This window comes from Lissotriton vulgaris, chromosome 9 (assembly GCF_964263255.1).
Source record: "Lissotriton vulgaris chromosome 9, aLisVul1.2, whole genome shotgun sequence".
Taxonomy (NCBI): Eukaryota; Metazoa; Chordata; class Amphibia; order Caudata; family Salamandridae; genus Lissotriton; species Lissotriton vulgaris.
The window spans coordinates 649,379,364-649,400,019 of NC_141697.1; the positions used below are offsets into that span (position 1 = coordinate 649,379,364).

Below are 20,656 nucleotides of genomic sequence, written 5' to 3' on the forward strand. Positions count from 1 at the left end.
CGCTGGGTGGGTCAAACATTTAATAAGTGTCCAGACTAGTCTTAACAACATGCCAAGAAATTCTCTAAAAGGTTTCAGCCCATACGAACTATTGTTTGGAATTAGAATGCGCGTTCAGGACCTCGATAGTCAGATGTCAGTGGTACAAGAAGAAACAACGCAGTTTGATGTAAAAGACCGTTTGGCTGTTTTACAGGAACTGAACGAAACAAGAAAATCATTAAGCAACATAAAGTTAAAGCAACAGCCAAGTACCACTGACGAGGCACCACCCGCAACAGCCCCAGCAAGGCCTGTCTGGATTCCAAAGATTGGGGATCTAGTCAGAGAAAAGATAGCGGTTAAGAAGGAATTTGGGCCTTCTTACAGAAAAACAGTACCTGTCTTAGCAGTCACCGGAACAAGATCAGTTGTGCTACCGCCCCTTGCTGGTAAAAAGGAGAACAGAATCGTGTCTATCGATCTGGTAAAACCACAAGCATGAGGCCTATAATCAACAGTAGGCCCAGTGGACTCCCAAGAAACAACAGAATACCCAAACTTGCAACAATCCAAGAGGTTCAAACTGAAAGACTAATCACATTCGATCAGCCTGCAGTGCACAATGAAGGACTATGCAATAATGCCATGGAACTCGTGCCTCTTGAAACACAGATTGAAACAGTTCGTCAAGAAACAACACCAGTCTACAATGATGTGGCATCAGAAAGTGCTACCGAAAGACAGATTGAAAGAACAATCCCATCAATTGACAGAACTGCCTCTGGTTATTTCATCAACTTCGACAACTTCTCTGAAGATTTAAACGACCACGAAGTGATGCCAGAAACAAAAAAGACTTTTAAAGAAAAAGCAACAGAACTCTTTCGTCAACTGAAGGAAATCTACCTAATTTCCCCTTGGATAGAGTTCTGGTTCGGTCTAGGTGTATTTTTCCTCCTGCTTTGGCTCATCATGGTACTGTGTTTGGGAAAATTCATTGAAGGAAAATATATTACAATGGTCACAGCAAGTCAGAACATCAACCTAGTCCTGAAACCACACAGATCATCCCACGTGAAGAAAAGAGAACTGTCAACAGTAAATGTCACAGCAATTCCAATACCTGGTGGGGTAGTATGGGAGAAAACAGACTATGAGATCTATGGTCCGGTCGAAATCCTGAAGTATCCTCATCAACTAAAGGTTTCCTTAAGTGACTTTGTGACACCAAGTACATTCTCTGATGATTGGGACTTTAACAGTATTAATGACATGATGTCTGATTTAGTAATGTCAGCTAGATTCACAGATCATGATTATTTACAAGGTTCATCTAGTTATGAGCAGTTATTCTGTTACACCCACTATGGGGATCATTACTTGCATAAATCTGCACAACCTAGAAATGTTTTTATGTATAATCAATGGGAACATTGTTCTACACCACCTAAAAGCAGTTCTAAAGCATTTTTTGAGAAATTCAAATACTTCTCAGGGTTTAACACCAGTGATGCAGAAACGTTTTATTACAAACTGTTAGATAAAACAGGAATGAAAACAATGCTGACAAATTCTAAATTGATATATTCAGAAGCATTTTATGACAAAATGATGACATTTGGTTTTGATTATTGGAAAAATAATATTGAAACGAAAACAATTTGGGGTACAAAAGATTGGCAGGTGCAAGGCATAGAAGCACTATTTAGAACCTGCATGATACCTGAACAAATGTTATTTTTAAATGACACAGTACACCAAACATCTTGTCTTGGCCTAGCTAAGATCAAAGACCTTAAAACACCGTCTATTCCAAAGCCAATACCTGAGAATACAACCACAGATATTGAGTTAGACGTGTCACAAATTTTACATTTCAACAGAACACATCCTGATTGGAAAAAGTGGTTAATCTGGCCTACAGACACAAATAGCTGTCAAGATAGATTCCTGAATAAAACACAGGGGTTAAAAATGACCAGATTAGACCCTAGATATTCCCAGAGACAACATCCAGGGATTATAACAACATACAGTGTAGGGAAACTCTGCCTAGAATGGCTAACTACATCCACACTGGCTGAAATTAAGCAACACTTGTCTTTATTAAAAGATGGTGCTGATTTGCGCGACTTCATTCTTGGACCACGCAAACAGCGTCAAAAGCGTTTCATAGCGACCAGTATCTATGCTGCTTACAACGAGGCTTGGAAAGTAAAGCAAATTGAAACTGCTGAAAAAATACGAGAAATTGATCGTATTAATTTGGAGAAATCACTTTCTGTGGTAGACAATGGGTTAATGACTCTGTCTTCCAGAATATATTCGTTGGACAATATTGTATCCTCTGCCTTTGATGTGATAGACAGAGATTTGCTAATGTTACAACATGGCCAGTCTCAATTACGCTCTATTATAGAATTAGGCTGGACGCTGCAAAATCTTCGTTCAGGCTATGTGCCTTGGCGTTTAATCAACACAACGTCATTATTTTCCAGTTTTAACCTTACTGATAAACAGATCAGTTTGGCACAGAAAGGAGCAGACTATACAATCCTGAGCATCGAAAAACTCGAGAGATTATCATTGACAATGTCAGAGAGTCCTGTCATTGAATGGATAATACACGGAATTATCACAATTCCGATAACAACTTTCCGATTTCATAAATGCCTTGAGTACATACCTGCTGGCCAATATGAACAATTGGGTAAAGGATATGTTAAATCTATATGGAAATTACCATACACTCATACTTGCTATAGTGACAGCGACAAAAATGTATTTCTTAGTGGTAACAACTGGAAACATTCACTAAGCGGTATACTTTTGTGTCAGGGTATTAATTTACACGGAGCATGTGATGGAAATTCAAACAACCTTTCATGCCACCAGCTAGTCACACCTGCAACTCAGATAGAGCCCTTCTTTATGCAACTCGCAAACGGGAGTTACATTCTTAGAACGGATCACAGGTGTTGTGGCCTCGCGCCAGGGAAAAGTTATCTAGTACAAGTAACGTCCATGGTCAAATGTTGTATGCAAGCATTGTTCCCGAGCGGGCCTCCAGACATAGTGACTCCCCTCTGGCCTCGTCTGAATCTCTATTCTATACGAATTGATACATTAAGCAAAATGAAATCTGTACTTTTACAGACAACAGTGCCTATAACGTCATCTAAAGAGACGTATGATCTTCTAGTCGCAAGGACGGCTACTGAAGTCCATGACCTTTTATCAACAAATTGCCCCGTGCATTTCGTAGAAATGTTCAGCCAACTCCTTAACATGTCTAGTGCAACAAGCATCCCAGGCATATTTAAGACAGTCTTTACGGGACTGCTAACACCCTTCCAGGCGATTTTGGGAATCTTTCCTAATTTTGTGCATTCCATTTTTGGCGGCATACCACTATTTTTGGGACTCGTCGCAGGGATTCTATTTTTGACCCTCCTGCTTCGTTATGGCAAGCCTCGGCTCAGACATAGCTCCCATGGGAATGGAAGAGACAATCCTAGCAATGCGCTACAGAGACAGGATAACTAACGTCCTTGGATTGGCCAGGCTGAGAGATCTAAACATGACCTGGTTCCTTTCATTCAGACCGATATGGCAAAATTGCATTTTACCTGTGCTACGGTGTATGCTTTGCGGCGATGAATGCGTGTTGGACATCTGTCTTTCACTTCCATCAGCAGTACCAATGGACGTCGATACTTTGCTCAGTCCAATAACGGCTCACGCATTGTGTTGTCCCCAGCGGCTACCAATCCTGATGACGGCATTCGTGGAGACTCCTGTACTACAGCCAAGTGGTAACAGTGGAGCGAGTGACAAAAGCAACATCATCCAGGTACAACGTTCTGTAAGCATTGCTGGTCCTGCCTTCGATGACAGCAATCATTCTCACACCTGCCAAGTTACAGCGCTATCTAATTTGGTTGAACTATCACCTGATTTTGTAGACCAATTCTTTGCGAGCCTGTCTGATACGATGTTCTCACCCATAGAGAAACAATAACTTTTAAGAAGCTTTCCGACACACAGTGTTCCCATGAACTCTGAATTCGGCCTTCAGTTTTGATCAACAATAAACTGCCAGGAGCTTTGAAAATCTATTTTCTTTGAATTGGACAATTTTTTCTAATATTGACCATTTTTGGCACGAACAATTCTTTGCTTAACATAAAAACTATTCTTAGAGAACAGAAGCTTCACACTTCTATTTCTAAACACATCTAGAGACATAACAACATAACACCAGCCTCTAGCACACATGCTATTACAATGCATTTTTATGTGATGATTTATCTCGCATTTCTTCTGTCAGAGATACTTCATGTGTAATTCTTTATGCATAATCGTTCATTGATTTCATATGCAATAAGTTTTTGAATGATTACTATGCTTTAAAAAACGTACAGTACCTAAATTCCATGTATTACAAGTACGCCTATTTCGAATGCATTTATGTATTTTGGGGTGGGCAATGTTACACATGCATCTAATTGCTTTAGTTTTAGTAATTTTGATGGACATGAAAACGTGGAGTGGGTGTTGCGTGCTTATCTAGGTTCCTGATCGATACTGTGACCTTATGCCCCTATTCGGCTATAAATCCATTTATTCCCTATATTGGCATAACCGTTCAAGTGCGATTTTCTGAAAAGTCATCTCTGGCCTCACACGCACAGAGCCACATTCCAGCATGACTCTCTGCTACTTCCTTTGCGACCAATTAGTGCAATGACAGAGCAGCAGTCACTATCTGATATTCCTAGATAACACTCCGAGTTCTTCAACAAGATAAAAACTTAGCAAACCTGGAAATCCCCGCTTGCTATGTTTTGATTAGTAATGGAACTCTAATGAGCAACTGATAACTGTCACTTCCTAGTGACATCTTTAATTGACGTCTTATGTCCAGCAAACTTGCGTCAAACCCGGCACCTGTCAGGTATAAATATTACCAACGTTGCCTTAAGCAATGTGAGCTGTGAGCTGCAAGCTACTGTTGCTGATGCTGGCTGCCTGCATGACCCTGTGTTGGTAAAAACTAGCACTCTGTCGCTGCAGCCTGCTATCCTGTGGTGGTGAAGCTGCTGATTACCATTATCGCCGCTACAGCGCGACCTATGGTGCAGTACGCTTGAGGAGCCGTGCAGCCGTCCTCTGCGAAGACATCCAGCCGATTCCAGCTGCCCGCGGACGCTGTCACCCCTCCTTCCTCGACGCGCTGAGAGAAGCCGCTGCCTTTCTCGTGCAGAGAAATCCAGTCCCGGCGCTTCCAGTTTACCCTCGCGGGTGACTGGGATATCGAGAGAGACCCCTGAAGGAGATACCAATCCTCCATCATTCTATTCAGAGGTATGGTGTTGACTAAACCCTTAGACGAGAATTCTTGAAACAAACCTTGGCAAAACCAACTTAACTTAAGCTACTTACTTGCTCCCCTTCTCACGTGTTAGGCTTAGGTCAGGCACACTGGGGTAGGCTTAGTTAGAAGCACCAGTTGAGTATGTTAGCCTAATGTATATATGACTGTATATATGTTTTATTACTTTTAAACCATTGTATGGCTAAGAAACCATATCAATGCTTTTACAGTTCTATTTCGCAATACTTATCTTACTGTACGTACTTTTTACAATGACAGTTATTGCAATTGTGGCAATACATTTCTCTTGTACGAGAAGAAAGACTGTTCAATAAATGTTAACCCTTTATTGATAAACGCCCGTCTCTCTATTCTCTACATACTGTGAAAGTAAACTGCACTAGACTGACTGAGTGAAATCTGTGTCTATTGTTTCACACGACCCTAGAGATCGACTCTTGATCTGAGGAGCAAAGTTGTCATGTTGCACGGTTGTTGGAAAACTGAATCCCTTCTTGTCTGTGCCAAGGAAGCTGATCACTTCCTATGCAGAGAAGAAAGTTTCTAGTGACCTCTGAGCTAGTTGGTAACACAACCCAATTAAGTTTAGCATAGTCAGTGGAGGCCTGGAATATAAGCAGTTCCACGTCGATACTACTGTTTATGTTATTCCAATGCGCAGGGCCTAGTGGGAAACTAGGAACTACACTACAGTAGCTTTGGACTTGCAGGATGCACACACGTATTCCCGTCCTGCCTGCCCACAGGCGTTACCTGCGGTTCACAGTGGGTCACAATCCCTTTCAGTTTGTCGTGCTTCCTTTTGGCCTTACCAGCGCCCCTTGAGTTTTTACCAAGGTGAGGGCGGTGGTTGCAGCTCATCTGCGGAGATCAGCGGTGCCAGTCTTCCCCTATCTCAACAACTGGCTGTTGAAGGCAGACTCGACCCAGGCTGTTGTCTCCCACCACCAGACTACAGCAGACCTCCTGCATTCGCTGGAGTTTACTATCAAAGTGTCAAAGTCACATCTGACTCCCTCTCAAATGCTCCCTTTCATCGTAGTTGGTTTGGACATGGTGCAGTTTCGGGCATATTCTCCCAAATGACAAATCCAAGATATTCAGGTTATGATACCGATGTTCCAGCCTCTAGCCTGGATTTCAGAGAGACCGACTCCAAGGCTGCTGGACCTCATGCATCCTACTTGTGACACATGCCCGCTGGCATATGTGGGCTCTGCAGTGGGACCTGAACATTGGGTGGAACATTAGGGGAATCTCTCGGACATGGTCCAGATCTCGAAGGAAACTGTAAACATTCTGCAGTTGTGGTTAACAAACTGCAATTGGGTCAGTGGCGGACCCCGCCCACTTCCCATGCCAGATATGACAGTAGTGGCAGATGAGGCACTCCTGGGACTGGGCAGCCATCTGGGAGAGGTGGAGATCATGGGCCTCTGATCTCTAGTGGAGTGCAGGCTCCACATCAACCTACTGGAGCTCCGAGCGATCTGGCTGGCATTAAAAGTCTGTCTGCACTCCATCAAGGGAAGGCTAGTGCAGGTGTTCACAGACAACACCATCACCATGTGATATTGTAAAAAACAGGATGGTTGAGGTTGTGGCCCCTCTGTCAAGAGACCCTGCGTCTCTGCACATGGCTAGAGGGTCAGAGCATTTCTCTAGTGGGTTAACACATTGCGGGCTTCCTGAACATTTGGGCAGGTAAACTTAACCAAAGATGCCTAACGGATCACATCTCCATCCATAGGTGGTGCAAGGCCTCTTTCACCTTTGGGGAGAGCCTTGGTTGAATCTGTTTTCCAGCACTGAGAGCTTGCAATGTCAGCAGTTCTGCGTGCTGGAGTTTCCAAGGTGGCTCTCGCATGGAGACGCTTTTTGTCTCGGGTGGAGCTCAGGCCTCCTGTACGCCTCTCAGCCCATATCACTCCTGTCCATAGTTCTCAAGGAGATCTGGAACAAGCAGCCCAAGTCACCTTTGTGGTCCTGGACTGGGCTCGAGAGTTTGGTATCCCGAGCTGTTGAGCATGGCCATCGGTCCTCCGATCAGACTGCCTCTTCGAAGGATCTTCTGTTGCAGTAGCAGGGGAGGGTTCTCCAACCAAACCTGTCAATGTACCGCCTTCAGAGTTGGACATTGAGCAGCAACAGCTGACAGCTTTTGACCTTCCGCTTAAAGTCTGCAGTTTTATCCTGGCAGCCAGGCATCCCTCTACCAAGACTGTATTTGCCTGCAGCGAAACATGTTGAGCCTCTTTCTGCTCCCCTCTCTGAAGTCCTTCTCTTTATCCTTTTTCTTGCCCAGCAGGCCTCTGCTTTGGGTACCATAAAGGGCTATCTTTCTGCCATTTCAGCCTTTCTGTGGTTGCCGGATCAGCCATCCCTCTTCAAACCCCTGTTGTAAAGAGGTTCTTAAAAGGTTTGCAACACGTTTCCATTGTCACCCTTTATCATGCCTCTGTGGGACCTTATTCTGGTCTTATTTTTTCAGGTGTGCATTCACTTCGAGATATTTCACAATTGTTCTCTCAGGCTCTTACCGTCAAAACTGCCTTCCTGGTGGCAATACCAACTGCCCATTGGGTCAATGAGTTTCAGGCTTTGTCATCCAAGCCTCCATCCCTGATCATCTATGCAGGCAAGCTGATTCTTCGCACTAGAACTTCCTTTCTTTCTACTGAAAGTTGTCACTCCTTCTCATGTAGGGTATCCCTTCACTCTGCCTAGCTTTTAGGCTCCACCACATCCCTCCAAGGAGGAGGAACGACTTCACCGTCTCGACCCAAAAAGAGTGTTGTCATTCTACCTTGACCACGCAAAAGAGTTCCGGATGAACAACCAACTCTCCGTAGAGTATGTCGGAGACAGGAAGGGAAGAGCTGTGCAGAAGTGAACCATCTCTTGGTTTTTCGTGCTCGCCATTAAAATATTCTAGGTATTGGCCAAGAAGCACCCCCTAAGGGATTGCAAGCTGCGGCCACTGTGTTAGTACGCAGAGTCCCGGTTCTGTTTATTTGCAAGGCAGCAACGTGGGCCTGCCGCCCCATGTTCACAAAACTCTGCTGCCTGGACAGTCAGGTCTGTTGGGACAGGCACTTTGCCTGTTCAGTCCTGCTGGACCTTTTCTTGTTTGTTTATCTATTCTAAGGTAAGGAATCTGCAGCTAGAAGTCTTTATCAGACAGACAAATTACTTACCTTTGGTAATACCTTTCTGGTAGAGACTTTAGCTGCAGATTCCTTACCGTCCCACCCATCCTCCCCACTCTGAACGGATTTCTGGAGACAGGGCTTTCTCCTTTCAGGGGCCCAGTTTTCCACAACAGTGTTCTTCGTGGCTCCATGGAAAGTTGCGAAAAGAAACTGATGCCAGCGCGCTGGGGTGGCACCTGTATAGGCACGTCATACGTCATTTCCGGCACAGACTATGCCACTCAGAGCAGAATGACACCTCCTACCGGCTCTCAGGATACTGCTCACTAAAAATTTCCGGATCCAGTCTGACGCCTGAAGAAAATTTTTAAGTAAGGAATCTGTGGCTAGATAGTCTCTACGAGATAAGGCGTTACCAAAGGTTAAGTGACTTATTCATTATGCCTATAGTACTTTTTGTGCTTCATTTAAATCTTGTGCAATACCTATGCATTTACTGCTCTCTAGAAGGCCTTGGGAGAAGTGAATGTCTGATGTTAAAACCCAAGAAGAGTGACATCTACTTTAGCAAAATATAGACCTCCAAGTTGTAAGCCCTATTTGCGTCCAGAAAGTTTCTTGTTTTCTTTTGCTCTCCACAATTGCGTTTCCATCCCTGTGCCCCATGCTGTAGTGCATATTGGCACAGGCGAGACACACTGATCCTGCTTTATGCAAATCAATGTTTTCAAAGATATTATAGCTTTGGCATGTGTTTTTCACATGACTAATAAGAATAATTTATCAACAAGAACCGACCATTGACTCCAAACATATAAAAATAGCAGTACACTGAATTAGTAACCGGTGGAGCAGAACATCTCAAAATCAGCAGAGCTGTTTGTCCTCCTTGATGCGATCTCTTTCACAGGTGAATACATGAGATCCTCTTCCTAATTAGTCTTGTTTTCCCTCCCACCACAACACTCACACTGGTTATAGAAGTGTGCTTCAGGCATCTGTTGGTTACCTGCAGGCCCGAGCCAGCATCCCGCTAGGACTGATTCAACCATTCATCATTCTGAGTTTGATTGATTCAGAGCTTTTTACTTTGGCGGTATTAATGTTGGTAGAAGCTATATATATAAAAATATATTGGGTCCTCTTTGGGAAGAAAAAGTATGAGCAGAGACTTACACTACGCATAAATGTACTTAAACGTTTTTTCTAAGGCACTAGCTTTGTTGTTAGACTTCCTTGTAGGGGGCATGCTACCTGGTTTTCTTAAGACACCCATGTGTAATCTGTGAATAAAGCTTTTGATTCTGGCTTTTAAGAGCACAGGCTGATTTGGCACTACAGCAGTTTAAAAATAGCTGAGGGATAGCTGTGGCGGATTACTTTCCGTAGCTAGCCAGTTCCACCAACAGTAATGGGAAGTGTTGTACTCTGTTGTACTGACAGAGGCAGCCCTCACTGGTTGTGCAGCTTTTTCATGGCTTTAGAGGGAGAGACGGTGCTAGAGTCCAGGGTATGACAGATTTAGCAATCCTCGTCCTCTTCATCACTCGATATAGCTGCCACCATGCTGCTTTAGTTTTCCCCTACACGTGTCACATAGGTCTTATGAGGGAGAATCCGATTTTGCTCATCTCACTGACGTGACGTTACTCTGGAACAGCAGGTCTTTCAAATTGTTCAACTTGGTTACGCCCCTTCCCTTTTTGTCCAGCCCTCCACATGTATCACCAGTAGGTGATCAGGCATTGGTAGAGCATGCCAGCATTCTAATCAGAAACGTTTGGGTGCTGTTTGCCAGTTGTGCGATCAAATTTGACCCAAGGCAGCACGGGGCGCAAGATGCTACTATCAATACTTCTTTGGGGGCCAGGTGCCTGCTTGTGCTGTGTGGGTGTGTGTGAAAGGCTCTGTGTAGGTGTGTGGGGGGCTTTGTGTGGCTGTGTGTGTGGGGGGCTCTGTGTAGCTGTGTGTGTGGGGGGCTCTGTGTGTGTGTGTGGGGGGGGGCTCTGTGTGTGTTTGTGTGTGTCATTTGCAAGAGATAAAGCTAGTGGCATTGTAAATGACAATGCCATTTATTTATGTTAAAAAAACCATAAATAAAAATGTCAAGAGCAATGCCAATAGCTCTAACTTTAACAAAGGCAAAACCATTGCATTGTAAATGCTTGTCTTCTTTTCCTTTTTTGATTTTATTAGGGGTCAATAGACATAACATTGAGTTGCAAATGTCGACTTGCACTAATATCGAGTGCAAAATATCGTAGTACAAAAATGTTTATATAGAGAATGTCGTTGACAAGAATATCAAGTTGAAGGTAAGTAATATCGTTTTTCAAAATATCGAAGTAATTAATATCGTTTGCTAAAGTATTGTTAAAAAATCCTTGTTTTATTTACTGTTATGTATTTTAGTGTGTATTTTAAATGTATGTGTTCTATTTTGCTGTGTAAGTATTGCTTTTTTTTACATATGTTACATTTTTAGAAGTTATTATTTTTATGTTAAGTAAATTTTGTGTTTTAGTTCCGTAGCGGGTTGTGGGTTTATAGGGGAATAGGGTGGGAGGTAATTTATTGAGAATTAATTAATATATATTTTTTGATTAATTAATATTTATGTATGTACTATTTTATAATGTCAATTGTGGCAATTAATTTATTATTAAATTGTTATTAAATGGTTGTTAATTATTAATAAATATTTGGTAAATAAATTAATTGTGTTCTTTTTTTAGAAGTGGGTTGTGGGTTCATAGGGGAATAGGGTAGTGAAGTAATTTAATTAAAATTTAATAATTCATATTTATTATTAATTAATATTTAAGTATTTAAGATTTTATATTGTTAATTGTGGAAATTAATGTATTAATGAGTTATTAATTGTTTGTTAATTATTCATAATTAATTGGTAAATATGTTAATTGCGTTATTTTTTATGAGTGGGTTGTGCGTTTATAGGGGAGTAGGGTGTGAAGTTATTTAATAATCATTAATTCTTTTTTTTAATTTAACATTTATGTATTTAACATTTTATTTTGTTAATTGTGATAATTTATTGGCAATTATTTATTAATTAGTTATGAATCATTGTTAATTAATTATTAATGTTATTTCTGTCATTTGTTTAGGAGCGGGTTGTGAGTTGATAGGGGAGTAGGCTGGGAAATCATTTATTTTAATATATTTTGTAAAAAATGTTATTATAACATTTACTTTAAGTTGTTTTATAGTGTTAATTGTGTGAATTAATTTATCATTGATTTTTTAAACTGCTTGTTAATTATTATTAATGATTTAAATTAATTATGTTATTTGTGTTATGTTTAACATCATTGGTGGTGTAATTTATAGGGGAATATGGTGGGAGGTACATCTTTTTAATGAATTGTTTGTTAATTAGTGTTAATTATTTTATGGGGTGGGAATAATAAATTATTCCTCTCCGCTGTCCAACACTTTCCCTACTGTTGCATTTGCTGGAGTGGGAATAGTAAATTATTCCCCTCCACTATCCAACACTTTCCGTACTGTTGTACTTGCTGGAGTGGGAATAGAAATGTTTACCGTACGCAATCCAACACTTTTCCTAATGCTGCACTAGCTGGAGTGGGAATAGTAAACTATTCCCCTCCGTTATCCAACACTTTCCCTACTGTTGCACTCGCTGGAGTGGGAATAGTAAATTATTCCCCTCCGCTATCCAACACTTTCCCTACTGTAGCACTCTCTGGAGTGGCAATAGTAATTTTTACCCCTCCGCTATCCAACACTTTCCCTACTGTTGCACTTGCTGGAGTGGGAATAGAAATTGTATCCGCACACTATCCAACACTTTCCCTACTGTTACACTCTCTGGAGTGGGAATAGTAAATTATTCCCCTCCGCTATCCAAAACTTTCTCTACTCTTGCACTTGCAGGAGTGGGGATGGTAAATGAATCCCTTTGGCTATCAAACACTTTCCCTACTGTTCTACCTGCTGGATTGGGAATAGTGAATCATTCCCCTCCGCTATCCAACACTTTCCCTACTGTTGTACTTGCTGGAGTGGGAATAGTAAATTATTCCCCTTCGCTATCAAACCCTTTCCCTTCTGTTGCACTTGCTGAAGTAGAACTAGTAATTTTATCCCCTCCGCTATCCAACACTTTTCCTACTGTAGCACTCTCTGGAGTGGGAATAGATTTTCTTTTCCCCTCTGCTATCCAACACTTTCCCTACTGTTGCACTCCCTGGAGTGGGAAAAGTAAATTATTCCCCTCTGCTATCTAACACTATCCCTACTGGTGCACTTTCTGGAGTGGGAATAGTAATTTTTACCCCTACACTATCCGAACCTTCCCTACTGTTGCACTCGCTGGAGTGGGAATAGTAGTTTAATCCCCTCTGATATCCAACATTTAACCTACTGTTACAGTTAATGAAGTGTGAAATGTAATTGTAAAAAAATACTAATATTTTACTTTATTATATATATATATTTAATTTTAATTTTACCTGTTTATTATAAATATATAATTTTTTTCTCGATATTCTTGTACTTACCATTATGAAGATAGGACTTCGATATTCTTGACAACGATATTTTTGTAGGTCGACATTTCTGTTGTCGATATTCTATCAGTGATCCTTTATTAGGCACTAGCTGCCCGTCCCGACGTTGTCCGGGTATAAAAAAGATTTACCTGAAGGACGGCAAACTTTACCGAACGCTACCCCACCGCTTTCCAATGCAGCAGGCGTCTTAGAATGCACACGCCCACACACAACAACGCTGAAGGGCGCGCACACCTCTCGACGTGCACAAAAGCTAATTTCATCACAGTGAGATTAGCGTTCCTGCATGTTGTGAGGTGTGCATGCTGTTTAGCGTTGTTTTGTGTGGGCGTGTGCATTCTGAGAGGTGTGGGCGTGTGCATTCTGAAACGCCTGCGTTTATCCCCTGTTGAGATCGGTTACACTTATGCCCACAAAGGTTGCTTCGCAACATATGTTATTAACGCCGCCTGAATGGCAATGTGCGTGAATGAGGCGCACCTTGTGTCTTCTATACGGACGTGTGAGAAGTGATTGTAACTCGTGAATGGAAAGGCGCGCTACTGAATGATGCGGCCATTTTTTTGTTATAAAATTTGTGGCACGCCCCTCTGAGAACGCTGTTGTGGTAGGTCCCTCTCACAAAGTATAATGTGTGTACTTTGACACGGCTACGACCACGGCCCTGGCACGCCCACGGCCCTCTAAGTGTGTAGTTTGACACGCCCATGCCCCACTGACAACGGTTACGGCCACAGAGTAAAATATGTGTAGTTTGACACGCCCACAAACACGCCCCGACATGCCCACGCCCACAAGGGACTACTTTAACCCTCAGGTTCTTTGACGTTTCTAATGTATATGGTGGCCACCTGTATAGCCTATGTCCATCTGCTGCAACTCCCCTTTCCAATGCTGTATTGGGTGTTGTGATTGGTGCTGTACTTCTTGAGTTTACCCTCCTCAAAGATTTCAGCTCTCTCTTTACAATAGTAGTATAGATGGATATGTCACTTCATGGGCAATGCCTTACTGTTTTGAACAGACCTCACACCAAGCTTAAAATGGCAAATTTCCTTAGATGCTAAATACTAAATCCCCTATAAATAATTATGTGTTCTTGGACATTTTTACCCACTATTCTAAGGGAGGACCTGCCCCTCAGCCTTCTTCTACTTTTAACAATGACCTAACGGCTAGATAATCACATGGCAAAAAATGTCCCTGGATGTACCCTTTTCCTCAGAAAAATAAATGGCGCTCAGCTTATGGCATTGTATAACTGATAGACTTGGGACATTAGAGACATTTTTTTTATTTGTTTCCTCGTATATCTGCTGAAGTGATTTTTCTCTAAGTTTCTGAATGCAAAGATACTGTTCCATAGTGATTTAAAATAATTACCTGAATAATGCAACAGCATGAGCATTGAAGAAAGCTCATTGAGACAAAGGCACATTTTGTTAGACATCTTTTGTCTTTGTTTATATGTATACAAGACAGCACTCTAGATTTTTCTTTTTGATGTGAAAATACTTTTTTCACTACCTACGGACAAGTAAAGGGATTATGAAGGTCTGATGCAATCTTTGACCCTGGCCCAATGCATTTATGTACTTTATTTAATCAGCTGAATGCAAATAGCACAAGCTCAGTGGCATTCTACTCCGTAAGTACAGTGTCCAATGTTGATTAAATAGTTTGTAACCGTTTTTAAAAACTGTTGCCTCCATTACACCCCAATGTTTACGAAAACCCCTAAATTGGGCACTGTAGTGTTTGTAAAATCCTATGAAATGAAGTGGAGTTTATTTAAATCTCTTCCAAGTAGATCACCTTTGGGTCAGCCTTTCACTGCTTTAAAGCTTTTTATGAGGAAGTAGTTTATGAAAACTAGACAGGAAAACAACTCAAACACCAAAACTGATATTTCATTCTAAACCAAATTTCTGCTTCTGTCTGCTCAAAAATAAGTTGACATTAACCAATTTTATAGAATAAATAATTCTCTTTCTATTTATCAGTGTGCATCTCTAATGGGAGAAAACGGATCCACCTTTTACCATCATATGACTTGTATAACTGATTACTCTCCGTTTCTGGAAAAATGTTTATACTCCTAATCTTGCTACAGATCTACCTTCTACTTTTATCTCCAAGAAGATCACCCACATGCTCATGATGTGCTTCTCTCATGGGCAGTCCAAAGCACATTCTTGGTCTGCTATAGAGCTGATATTCAAAAGTTCAAAAAGAAACAGACTTTTATTTCGTTAACTCATTTACCCAAGGAAACCTAGAGCAGCAAACCAATCCTGGGTATACACCCTGAACTAGTTCCCTCTCTGAGAATTCTTGATCATTCTGGCATATTTTGGAGACAGTTGGAGGAATTAGATGATATTTGTGAGCATCTACAATTCTTGATTTCATTAGAAATTCCATTCCTGAGATTCAAAACATTAGGTCAACATTAACTACAAATATTTTTTCCATTCGTTCTAAGGCTCACTACGATAGGTTTTATAAGAGTGCTTCTGCTGACTTCACACCTTTGTCATCAGGGTTTCTATTCATGTCCCAGACTATACCATGTATTTAAGTGATATGCAAGGACTTGTAGTTTGAGGTTTTCCATCAACCAGAAAAAAATCCAACTTGGTCTCTTCTAAGAGCATCCAATTCAGTGAAGCTTTGAAATTCAGTTCCTTAAACTTGGCCTTTTCTCCTGCCTCCTGCTAGTCTCCATAGCTATGTTACATAATGTTTACCTTTACACCACAACATTGTCAGCATTTCAGAGACTACTAGGCCTCATGTGCTCACTTGGCCAAGTTATAGATGTAAACTCTACAGTTCCTTTCAGCAGTATACTGATATCAGTGTGTAGAGACAGTGACCACGAAAATGGTGGACTGTTTGTTTTGACATGCTGTTGTTTCCAAGCTGTTTTGCCACAACAACATAAAAACATATTCCAGTGCAGCTCATTAGCTCATTGTCATGGACCACAAAAAGCCATATCAATGGTCTGGAATTCAATGTCATTGTATAGAGTTTCAAATCCTTTCTTCCTCTTCTTTCTTGTGCAGGAAACTTTAACTGGGTCCTAAGAACAATACAATTGGACTGTTATATATGAGCAGGCATAGAATCTCCCCCTTTAGTATCCAGTTATGGGAATAGGCATTTCTAAACATTTTTCCACTGCTTTATTCAGAAAGGAAAGACTGGGCAAGCAGATACTCCAAGAAGACTTGACAACTCTTCTCATATCAGCATATACACATGAAGATCATTGAGGCTTATTTTCAAAACAGGGTTTTTAGCTTCACATCAATATTTTTTGATACGAAAAACAATAAGAGTACCACAGGTTTGCTTCTGATTTGTGAGTGGGGATGTCGTTTTTGAACAAATTGGACTGCTTGAAGTGGATCATTATGCTTCCCGCCCAGTCCCTCTAATTCACAGCTGTATTCAGAAGTTCAGGAGGTCGCGTGGCTTGAAAGTTTTACCGTTAGCCCAAGTTTGACTTCAACAGTTCTAGTTCTCAACTCTGCTTTTTTTCCAGACAGCAGCTTTCATATATCTCCTCTTGTTTCATATCATCTAGTTGAACTGAGATGTGTTATTCTTCGCCAAGACGCCTCTGGGCATTCGTTGTGCTCCACAAGTTCCTTCTTTCATTCATGTATTCCCTCCTTTTTGTTGCTGAACTTGAGAGCCAGGTTTCTGAAAATGCACTTATGTCATGTCATTGTTTCTATGCGTGTCCCTAATGAAGACTTCCAAGACGCAATATAAGAAAAGTGGCTAAAATGTCAAAACAGGTCTCTGAAGAAGAGGCTGGCTCTTAAGCATACCTACTTGATGATTTAATGTACGTTGTTTTTCACTTGGCTGGTAATAGGGTTAAATGGATGCAAGTAAACACTATCAGTGAGATTCTGCTTTGAATTTTAGAGACCTCATTAGATCTAACTTCAAATAAAGCTGTGAACAACATTTTGATGCTTTACTCCATCCTCTCAATAGAGACCCAGGAGCTCATTTACAAGCCTAGTGCGCCGCCAGAATGTCTCTTTTTGTGACATTCCTTTGGCGCATGGGGCGTAGTTATATCTACAAAGGCCACATAAATCCACCTGTCGAAGCATTTCATGGCCTTGTAGATATGGACTGAGGCAACGCAGTGCAATTCGCTGCGTTGCCTCCCGCTACGATGGGGAGGTGTGACATGGGCATTACGGTGGGTGTTTCCATGTAACACCCATGGCATTTGACACATTCCCAGATTTACAACAAGCTGTGAACCTGGGAATGCGTCAAAAGCCCACACCTCCCCAGGGGTGGTGTAAGGGAGGCGCAACGAGGAGAAATAACAATTCTTCCTCTTTCTATGTGAGTTGCATTCCATAGCACACTAGAAAGAGGAAATCGCCTACATTGATTGTTTTTGTGCAGAAAGTGGTCCTTTCCTGCACAAAAACAATCATCCGTACAATGCAGACACCCTTGCACCATGGCGCAGGAGTGCCTGCGTTGGTGCATGGCTACTAATTGAGCGCCAGCGCAGGGAAAGAGGACAGAAATGAGCCATATCTACTAGATACCGCGCATACTTGCCCTTTTCTTTTGCGTAAGGCAGTGCAGCAGGAAGGCTTGCAACACTGCCCTGCAGAAAAATATTGTATCTGAGGCCCCTAGCTTCTTAGAAGTATTATGCTGACTTCCATTGTGCTCCAGTCTTTCGAACCATTGATTACCCTGCAGCATTGAGACCTTCCCTGGAATGCAGGCTATTTAGTAGCTATGCATATGATGGCCATATTAATGAATTTCTAGCGTTTTCATCTAGAAACATTATATCAACTTCCACAAAGACCGAATGGTCCTTAGATGATCATTCTTGTATTCCTAATGTTGTAGCAGAGTTTCAAACCAGGCCAAAAGACATTCCTACAAATTTTTAGGCGAGGCCCCATATTTCCTCAAACTGTTCACAACTAGGATATTTCCAATGCGCTTACATTTTACTTGGCAAGAACAATTGCTTTTTCACACTATTTACCATTGATAGCATCTCAACTACCATATCTAAATCAACAAATGTCATTGTTAAAATATCCAGATGTCACGTCAGTTTGTAGGTTTACAGCATCCTGCACTCTTCACGTTCATTCAACAAGGGCAACAGAAGCATACGCGTCCTTTCAAGGACATTTTCTGTTTTAAAACATGTTTTAGGCCAGACCACGGGTTATTCTTCCTATTTTTGTAAGTTTTGCTCTGTGGATGTATCATCCTAAAGTCTGAATTTTAAAAGGGTATCTGCACCCTGGTCCCTTAAGCCTTGTGAGCATATTCTTTCTCTCATTATTGTTTGACTTTATAAACAGATTCACACCTAGCTGGAGAGAAGGAGGGGGGGGGGTGTTGAATTAAAGCATATAGTCATAGGACTTCCGGGATTCTTAATCCTTGTACTCCCCTTCACAATGCCCACCTAACTACCCCTTCATCACTTAAAGAATATTGCGAGTATGTACTAGTTGATAATGTTCACATGGAGACAGGGCCTTGTGTGAAAAGGGGCACCCAGAATAGGAAACTGATAAGGCTATTGAAGTGCAAACTTTCTTCTGGAGAAGCTTTTCCTTGCTATACTAAGCAATGATTAGGAGCACTGCCTCGTCATAAAGGTAACCTTTCATTCCTTTAACCTCCTACTATGAATGTTTTTGTATGTAGGTGTAGAGGTATAGATTTGTGCTTACTTTTGTTACAGAAGTTTGCTTCTCCTCTGTTTAGGTCTGATCCAGTATGGAAGACAAGAGAAGACCACCCTCAACCTGCTCCAAGGCTTAAGAAACCTCAAATTGCGAGTAATCTAAAAGAAGCCACGAGTACGAAGCCAGAACTGCCAGCTCCTCAGGTGGAGGGTGGAAACGGCACTTCAGATATGACCCAAGTAGTGGTAGTGGCTGAATCTCCTTCTCCTGTAGAGTTACCTCCTGTGAGAAAACGCAAGCAGAAGACTAGATCTGACGAGAATCCAAAAGCTCTTGAAGATGATACTCCCATACACACCAGAGTCTCTTCCCAAACTGTTTTAGCTGAAAAAGTGTTGCCTTCTGTAGAACTGAGTAGTGAAGGAGTTATTAAGGAGGTGATTTATCAAGATGATGTTGGTATGAAGAGCATTAAAGATGTCAGAATGGTGGCAAATCTGCCATCTGTAGAGATTCCTGATACAATTGTTGAGGACAGAGTTAGGGAAGATGCATCCTCTAAAGTAGATACTGTTGTACTGGTTAAAACCATTGTTGGGTTGGTGGAAGAGTTCCCTTCCATAGAAATCCCTTCTTTGGACAAAGATATTAAAGGAAGAGGAGGTGAGACTTGCAAAGAGGATGCTGGGGCATTGACATCCAAGTATATTGGGTTTGTAGAAGAATTACCCAACATAGATGTGCCAACATTGAACAGTGAAAAGAGCCATAGTGAAGTTTCTTCCCAAGAAGATGCTGGTTTTCCAAGTACACACCCAGTTGAGTTTGAGGAGGAGATATCTACGATTGAGATATTTTCTCTGGACAGTCAGAAGGAATGCACACAAGACTCTTCTCAGGAGGAGGATGTGTTCCTGAGTACAAAACAAGTTAGTTTAGTGGAGGAGGCATCGTCACCACAGATTTGTTCTTTGGAAAGTCAGAAAATTCACACACATGATTCTTCTAAAGGAGATGATGAGTTGTTGTATGTAAAACCAGGTGGGTTGGTGGGCAACATATCTCCGGTAGATGTACCTGCTTTGGACAGTCAGGAGACTCATAGAGGAGCTGAGTTATCTGAAAAGGACCTTGATTACCTGAATACAAAATCATTTGAGGTGGAGGACAATTCATCTTATGTAAATGTACCTGCTTTGGATACTGATAACAGTAATAGCGTTGACATTTCTGAAGTTGACGCTATAGTCCCAACTACAAAAGCTGTAGGGTTGACAGAAGAGGTTTCTAGTGTAGAGGTTCTTAACTTGGACAATGTAAAGATTAGTAGAGAAGACTTACAAAAGGATACAGGGGTACTGACTAAAAAGGTCTTTGGATTAGAGGACAGTTTAACTTCTGCAGAGGTACAGTCTTTGAATGGGGATGAGAATCATAAGGGAAACAAGCTTACTCAAGAGGATGCCGAGGGTATTAAACAGATGAAGTTAGTGGAAGTTGAAACTTTTCAGGAGGAGGCTGTAAAACTATCAAAAACAAATATGGGTATATTGGAAGACTCACCTACCCTACATATACATGCTGTTGACGACTTGGAGAATCATGGAGAAGTTGAACCATTTCGAACAGGTGCAGAGATACAGACTACAAATGCTATTGTGTTTGTAGAACATGCACACCCTTCAGTGGTACATGTTATTGACAATGAGAAGAATCATACAAGTCCATCTTCTCAGGAAGATGCTGAGGTACGAGCATTGATGGAGAACGTGTCTTTGGTGGAAGTGCCTTTGGACAGTGAGAAGAAGGGTAGAGGAGAAGAGACTTCTCAAGATGATGCTGAGGACCTTGAGG

General features: G+C 41.5%; 1 protein-coding gene across 5 annotated transcripts in view; it reads left to right on the forward strand.

Annotated features, from left to right (window-relative positions):
• EHBP1L1 (EH domain binding protein 1 like 1) overlaps positions 1 to 20,656 on the forward strand; it is a 289,110-nt gene that overhangs the window by 195,173 nt on the left and 73,281 nt on the right. For all 5 annotated transcript variants that reach the window (XM_086938343.1, XM_086938339.1, XM_086938341.1 and 2 more), the window contains one exon: positions 18,882 to 20,655. In XM_086938343.1, coding sequence (XP_086794469.1) covers positions 18,882 to 20,655 — 1,774 coding nt within the window. The remainder of the gene's footprint in view (positions 1 to 18,881; position 20,656) is intronic.